Below are 8,079 nucleotides of genomic sequence, written 5' to 3'. Positions count from 1 at the left end.
TTCTAAGAAGTCAAGTAAGGATCAAAGCCTTGTCAGGTTTTCATTGTTATTAGGATAGAAACCAACAATATTCCACCCTATTTCGCTGATGCCTTGTTTCTATGGTTTATGTAAATTGGAAAGGTTACAGAGAACTTCTTACTTTTCCTCCCACTTCCGAGTGATTTGGCAAAAAGACTTCTACCCTAAAAGTCATAACAAGAAAGCCCTGATCTGTCATTCTTGATTAGATTATTTAAGTGAAATAGGCCTTCTGCTGACGTACAATAGACCAATTAAAATCATTTCTATCCTCAAAATTTTCTGAATGAATCCACAAACAACGTGAAAGCTACAAACAAAAAATACAATTGCAAGTTTTTATTTTTCAATATTAATTTGTATTTTTTATTTTATTTTATGTAGATCACCAGCTTAATTTCAGTGGATATTGCCGAAAAGTCAACAATGGAGAAAACATTATCTGTAGAAGTTGATTATGGTGTGAAATCCTCACTATTTCAGGTAATTTCTATTTGTAAATTATTGTACATTTACATACAATATTGAAATGGACTTCTAGATTTATGATGATAAAAAGTTTGTAACAGGATATCAATCTGTGAAAAAAAAATACAACAAAAAACGCCAAAATTAAAAAGCAATATCTAGAAAATATTTACAGCTTTTGCGAAATTTCATTGGAAATAAAATAGTTACAGATAAAGACTAATTCAGATGAGATTCTTTCTCTATTATTCCAAAGCACTATTTGTTAAGAATTTTTACAGGATTCAACTTATTTTTTTTAATGTTTTTACACTATAAAATAGCTTCGGATCAAAAGGATAGCTGCCTTTGCCTGAAGGAAGTAACATTTTGAGTAATAGTACTATATTTACTCCAGTGTTTCTTTGTACTGACTGAGCAATCTTTCTAAATTCATATTTCTATTAATGTTTTGACAGTTACGGTTTTTGAAAAAAATCCTGCTTCTATACTAATGGTTTCAGAACGAACCCGAAGGACTCTTGCAATGGTAAGACAAAGATAGGTAACGCTAAACTTACCCTGGCTATTCGTTAGGATATCCAAAGCAATGTCTACTCCCTCGTTGAGAGTCCTAATTTAATCAGGTGATGTAATAAAATAATTTAGAACATCTAAAATCCACACTAGGCGAATCAAGGTACTCAAGTTAAGGCCACAATAATTGTTGTGATGTTGGCTGGTACGTCTATAGATAACGCGCATGGAGACTTTTAATGCACTGTTTTGTACCGGTCTGTTAGTTCTAAGATGCTCCTAAAAGGAGAGAATCTAAGTGTCGGCAGTTGGATTTAAACCCAATATCTATGCGAGGGAACCCAGTACTCTAAACACGCGTATACGTGAAGCATTATTAGATGGAATGATTTTTTTTTTTTTGTTATTGTAAAGCTTTTGGTATAGTGAGGAATACTCTTTCATCTTTTAAAATCGTTGTGCAGGTTGCTGTGTGCTTTATCAGCAATACAGCCCTCTTACCTTCCGGAATGACTTTGGGTTTCACAGCTGTAGCACTGCCTTATATGTTACAACCAAATGATCTCTTTCATGTGGATAGTGATCAAGCTTCTTGGATAGGTAAGATCATTAAGTGACTAAAAACAAATGTTTTTAAATATAAAATAATAACTTTTTTACTTTATTTTAGTTCATAATTTAATTTCCTACATGAATGCTCAAATTTTAACTTTTTCTGCTTTCAGCTAGTATAGCAGCCATTATCACTCCTTTAGGTTGTTTAACTAGTGGACCAATAATTGATCGTTTTGGCCGCAAGACTGGTTTACTTTTAATCAATATACCAGCATTTCTTGGATGGTTATGTATTGCGATAAAACCTTCGCTCACTTTAATTTATATAGGAAGATTACTAACTGGATTTGCATGTGGCTTCTCTAGTACTCCAGCCACAGTGTATATAGCAGAATCCTCTACTCCTTCACTACGTGGATATCTGGTAACTGGAACTTCTATCGCTATCTCTTTAGGAGTAGCGATTGTGTACATAATGGGGTTGTTCTTAAGAGTAAGTTTTATTAAAAATCTTATCTTCTGAAATTAATGGAAATATCACTCAGAATGTTTAGAAAAATAGAAAAAGTTTAGCTTATCATTTCATAAAGAAAACTTGAAACCAACTTTATTTTAGATAAACAATAATTCAGTTTGATGCATTAAATCAAACAGACAAAAGACAAAAAGCTAGCCTCATATTTAGTTGAATATTTTATTTTCAATATTTCGACTATTCATGACAATCCTTGCCTTTGTTTAATCAAAACTTAGCATCTGCCTGAATTTATACTGAATACAAAATCGTTACAGTTTGAAATCATTCCTAGCCTAAATTAATATGAATTAAAGAATGCTTCATTACAGAAGTTATGTTGAATTCAGAAATTAAAGAATTCACAGTCATCCCAGAAAATTAATATTGATATTATGAATTTAAAACAAAATAAAAAAATTAATAATTCATCAGTGGTTAGAGAAAGTAGAAAAAAAAAACAAATCAATGAATTAACAAGCCGACACGATCTATCGGGAACATTATTAACTAAATGGTTACTATATAGTTTGCACATTCCCCGTTAGATAGCACGCTCAGTTCTAAAGTGTTAAAATTGTAAAAATTATTCAGCAGTTTACGACCAATTTATCTCTCTTTGAAGTAACGATATTGAAGCTTTATAAATTAGTTTAATACAAGATGTCTTAAAATAAATATAGTTTTTCTCCCTTATCGTTATGATTTCTTTTAATGTATTTGATTTTACGTGTCAGTTTAAGGGCCACTTTCTAGCTTTTTCCATTCTATTTTACGACTTCTCTTTACACAACAGCAATGTTTTCAGGATTTATAAGTGAAATAATCTTCCTTGGCTTACTCTTTATTAAAAGATCCGAAAATTAATTTTCGCTAAGCGTGACTAATTCTAGAATTGCAAAGCTCTTTGTAACGCTTGTAAACATCGGTTTCTGGCAGTTATTCTCCCTTTTATTTCATCTGTGATGTCACTATTTGCTGTTAGTTCAGATCCATGTTATTTGAACTTATCACATGTTGAGAAGGTATAATTGAGAATCTGAATTTACTCTTTTCGATGACTCTGAAGCTTTAAGTTTATTCATAAGCCTCGTACGTTTGCTGTTCGTTCAAATTCTTCAAATGTTCTTTCTAATGTTGGCCTTCCTAACAATAATTAGCACTATTTTTATTTATCCTCTATCAATAGAAAGCTTTGAAAGTGACTAACCTGTAGAGTAGTACCAGTGGTTAGGTAAAAGTGCAAAACTCGCTCTCGAAAGGATTACGATTAAACTATTCTAATTCTACTTAAACAGACTGAACGAAACAGATAATTTGTATTAGTTATTAGGGATTTCATAGTAAATTTTTAATTAATGTAACTAGGTTCAAATAGAATCGAACACCAAATAACTCCAAACTATCGGCATCCCCTGTTATCAGCATCAAGACTCGCTAGCGAAACTTTTACAGCAATTCTTGGTTCCAAGTTTCTTCCTCTATTTTACAATTCATTCTAAAATCTTAAAATTATGTTTTTGTTTGCACGACACCTTATCTCTAGTCTGAAATAAATATAAAATACTTGGTAAAAGTAGAAAATTTCTCTCATAAAAAATTATTCGGCAGAAACTGTATTTGCAAGTATATAAGCATAAAATTTAAAACTATTTTTTAAATAGTTAAAAATAATTTAATTTGTGACATAAAATATTTCAGGATATTGATGATTTTAGGAAAACTGGCAACTTGTAGCTGGTCTTTGTAGTGCCTTTCCAATAATTTCTATGATTTCCATAATCTGTTTGATGCCCGAAAGTCCTGCGTGGTTAATCAGGCGAGGAAAATATAAAAAAGCTAGTGAATCGATGCAATTTCTCAGAGGTAAAGTCTCAGCGGAATCTGTACAGAAAGAACTGGACGAATTAATCGAAAAATTAAAAAGTAGTAGCAACAAAGCAACAAACTTTGCTGCCTCTATAAAAGCATTTTCAAGACCAGAATCTTATAAGCCTTTCATTCTGATGAATACATTTTTTCTGTTTCAACAATTGACTGGAATTTTTGTAGTCATTTTTTATGCGGTAAGTTTGTTGAATTATCTTTCATCACAAAGAGAACTTTTCATTTTTATTATTTTCATTATGTTTAATTTGTTTAGGTAGATGTCGTGAAAGAAGCTGGAGTAAAGTCAGACCCATTTGTTATTGCAGTATTAATAGGTTTAACACGACTTTTCTTCACCATTGCAGCAGCTTGGATGTCAAAAAGTTTAGGAAGGCGAATAACAGCCTTGGTTTCAGGAGTAGGAATGACGATTTCTTTGATGGTACTAAGTACTCATCTATTAATGAAACATACAGCAAAATATGACAATACTTTTGAACATCCTTTAGAAAATTTGAACTTGACAAATACGAATTTATCAAATGTAACCACAGGCATTTTAAGCGAAGATGTCGAATCACCTTCATTCATTCCTGTGATAACAATATTAGTTTACATTTTAGCAAGCACTGTGGGATTTTTAACACTTCCATGGGCAATGATTGGAGAAGTTTACCCAGCACAAGTCAGAGGTGTAAGTACATATTTTTTTTAGTTATAAGCTAGGATAGAGTTCATTATGTACCTGAAATTTTCTTTCGTTAAGCATTCTAATCGGCCAGCCTCATAGAATTGAAACGTTCAAAAGTTTACATGTTAATACCATTTGCGATTTTTAAAAATGAATAAGCGTTCCTTCAAAAGAATTTATAATAAATTTCAAAAAGTATCAAGTAATTTATATTTATTTCTAGATCGCCAGTGGCGCTACGACATGTATAACTTACATAGTAAGTTTCATCGTCGTAAAGTTATACCCAAAAATGTTAGAAACATTAAACAAACATGGAGTATTTTATTTTTATGGAGCAATGGCATTGCTAGGAACAATATTTGTTTTCTTCTTTCTTCCTGAAACGCAAGGAAAATCATTGGCAGAAATAGAACAACATTTTGCAAAAAGAAGTGAGTACACGCTTGTTCATCTTTTTCTTCTATAGAAAATCTTGCAAACGTATAATGTGATAATATTTTTATTTCAGAAAAAAGACGTACCAATATTGAAGAAGAAGAAAATTTACATAATAGTACGAAAATGGTAGTAATTAAAAATTTTTCTAACAATAGAGAAGGATCCAATAAAAATGAGCCGAAAGTACAGTACTAGTGAATGTCGTTATGAGTGCTGCGGAACATTTAAATTCTGTGTTACCTTACAAAAATTATTCTTAACATAGTACTTAAGGGTAAAAAAGGCAAATGAAATGTATGCTTAGTTTATAGCAAAACTGGCAGCTGATGGAGAGATTTTATTTGAAATTAAATTATTGTGTCCATCATAGTTACGCCACTTGATTAAAGAAAAATTATAATTACTTAAATTAATTAGCATTACTTATCTTTTTTACAGACATTTAATTAAGAACATTAATTATAAGGTAATCTAAGGAAGTACTGTTTGGATAATGTATGAGTAAGAAGGCGCTTTAGTTTACTTTGCCTGAAGATTGCAAATAATTCTTAAATTTAGAATCCTAAGTTTCACTTAATTAAAAGAGAAAAATAACTTTAAGTATGTATAACTCCATTAAAATGTACTTAAATGTAAATTGTTGCTGGATTATTTTGTGCTAACAAAAAATCGTCACAATTGTAACAAAATTTCTTGGAAAAGTACCATCTTATATTTCCATCTTCCCAAACTTAAATATGTTATGTACAGTTAAGTAATATTATTTATGTTATCTGGTAATGCCATAAATAGAAAAATACTGCCAACTCAGGTACTATTTTTAAAATAAGTGCGTTAATAAAAAGTATTAATATAAATGTAACTAGGGTGCCATTAAAAATCATGTTTCTAAAAGAAATTGTTTTTACAAATAAAAAAGATAGTTTAGCCCTAAAATACAGTGCAAATTTCAAACGCTACATTCCATAGTTGATTTACTAAGATTCACATACCAAATTATTATTATTATTAATTGACCAACATTGTAATATAATGGGCTTTAATTATCTTAGATCGAGGCGAAAACGTAGAAATATATTTATAAGTTTATAAAGTTTTTTATTTGCTTTAAAAAGACTATAAGGGTAAATTATTCCAAACTGTGATCCTATAAATTATATTCTTACTATTATAATATTTAAAAATTGTTTAAATATAATAAATAGTAATATTTTTTTTGTACAAACATATATATTTTTTTTGTATTAAAGCTGAGTTTCTCCAGCGGAGCACCCACAGAATATGGAATAAAAAACTTAACGTTTATTTAGATTATATAATTTTTGCATGAAATTCGAGCTTAAAACCAATTAAATAGCACGAATCTTATATATTTAAATAAAAACATGAATCCGTTAATTTTTTGCATACTAAACATAATGCTCCAATTTTAAACTTAGCCGTAAATACTTTCTATTTGTAGATCCAGAGGGATTGGTAAGTCAGCCTAAGCTACCGCAACCCACGGGATTTGTCCATGCCTCCAGTATCGTCTTTAGAGTCTTAGAGTTTAGAGAAGCTCTTTGAGAGTAAAGCTTGAAGGTACGAGTTCTTCGTCCCTAAAGAGCTAAATCGTAAGACATATATGCACTTCACACTGCAACGATATTCAATACAAGCCAAAAATTAGTGATCATTGCATGGTCTAGGAATGAAGTTACATTAGAAACATTGAGGACGTTACTACAATTGAGCAGACTGTTCTCAGGAGGAACAGACTTAATTAATCTACATGTACCAGTTAACAGTTACGTATTCCAAAGCAGGATTAAGCACTAATAAAAGCAAAATGCATTTAAAACCCGTGCCTGCCTTTACAAATAAAAAAGTAGACAGCAAGACTTAAGATGTACAATACCAATACATACTAAAATTTGTAAAAGAAAAAACTTACTTTTACACAAGATAAACTGCCTACAGGAAAATGTATATATTTCATTACCTTTCAAATAAATGCTTATTTATTAGACTACAACCTCATAATGCAAATAATTATTTATTTGCATGGCACTACCATATTGTTTTGCTGCATTTAAATTGAAATAGGCAAGATTCATTCAAGAACCTTCCTGTATATTACCCACTGAACGGAATCCAAAAACACAAAGGTAAAATTTTCAATAAAACACTCTCATTTTACAATAAAATATTTATTTACAAAGAATCATAGTCTGTCTCCCATTCTAACAGCTACATTTCGCAACTGTCCATACACTTTTGAAGGCGGACTACCTAAAATTAAATTACATATTGCTCTCATGGCAACTTGTATATTCTGATACGATCCTAAAATATGAACTTTGGTGTCCGCTAACACTATTCTTGTTTTCGTTATATTCTCAATTGTAAATTTAGTTCGACCACCTTTTCCAGCCAGCCTACCTACGGCACGAGACAAATGATCTCCTCTCAAAGATTTTACATCTTTTATTTCAAAAGTTTCGACAAAAAGATTTTCTAGACGTAACAGAGCTAATGCATCTTCAACATCAAAGCCATAAACAAATGCTTTCACAAAATCAGCCGCCTTTTGAACATAACTTACATCTTCTGTTTCTGAACAGCTTCTGATTTCAACATTTCTTGTTTTAAGATTAAAACGAATTTGTAACTTTAGGTGTTCCACAATTGGTGTGTATATTTTCATCCAGTTTTCTTTAAAAGGGGCAAACCTATGTTGAGGCACAGGAACTTTTCTGTACTCCACGTTACTAGGTTTTGGCTTTTTAGTTCTGGGCTCTGAAATAATTTTTGAAATATTACCTTCTACAGTAATTTCTTCAACTTCCATGTCCAACACCTGGCCGCTTCTTTTTGTCGCTTTTTTAGGTTTCTCGAAACCTTCTTCACCCATTTTGAAATGTTAATCAATGTTTTTTATTTAAAGCAACATAATGTTTATAACAAATTAAGCTGACACACACCACAGTTTGTAACCAAATCAAAATAAAAAGAACCACGTGAA

General features: G+C 30.9%; 2 protein-coding genes across 3 annotated transcripts in view; one reads left to right on the top strand and one right to left on the bottom strand.

The window, feature by feature from the left end:
* The window catches only part of LOC141450965 (trehalose transporter 1-like protein), a 9,662-nt gene extending 3,323 nt beyond the window's left edge, over nt 1-6,339 (top strand). For both annotated transcript variants that reach the window (XM_074121919.1, XM_074121918.1), the window contains 7 exons: nt 406-504; nt 1,470-1,605; nt 1,731-2,053; nt 3,793-4,140; nt 4,218-4,637; nt 4,858-5,068; nt 5,146-6,339. In XM_074121919.1, the coding sequence (XP_073978020.1) occupies nt 448-504; nt 1,470-1,605; nt 1,731-2,053; nt 3,793-4,140; nt 4,218-4,637; nt 4,858-5,068; nt 5,146-5,270 (1,620 nt within the window). In that variant the 5' untranslated portion in view covers nt 406-447 and the 3' untranslated portion in view covers nt 5,271-6,339. The remainder of the gene's footprint in view (nt 1-405; nt 505-1,469; nt 1,606-1,730; nt 2,054-3,792; nt 4,141-4,217; nt 4,638-4,857; nt 5,069-5,145) is intronic.
* Nucleotides 6,340-7,248: 909 nt separating this feature from the next.
* Nucleotides 7,249-7,968, bottom strand: l(1)G0004 (RNA-binding protein pno1). Its single transcript, XM_074121935.1, has one exon. It carries the CDS (start codon nt 7,966-7,968, stop codon nt 7,279-7,281), a length of 690 nt encoding a protein of 229 aa, XP_073978036.1. The 3' UTR covers nt 7,249-7,278.
* Nucleotides 7,969-8,079: the final 111 nt, after the last annotated feature.

The sequence above is a fragment of the Rhodnius prolixus genome, unplaced genomic scaffold (assembly GCF_049639745.1).
Source record: "Rhodnius prolixus isolate KJV_2025 unplaced genomic scaffold, Rpr scaffold_8, whole genome shotgun sequence".
NCBI lineage: Eukaryota > Metazoa > Arthropoda > Insecta > Hemiptera > Reduviidae > Rhodnius > Rhodnius prolixus.
This window is presented reverse-complemented; position numbering and strand designations above follow the sequence as displayed.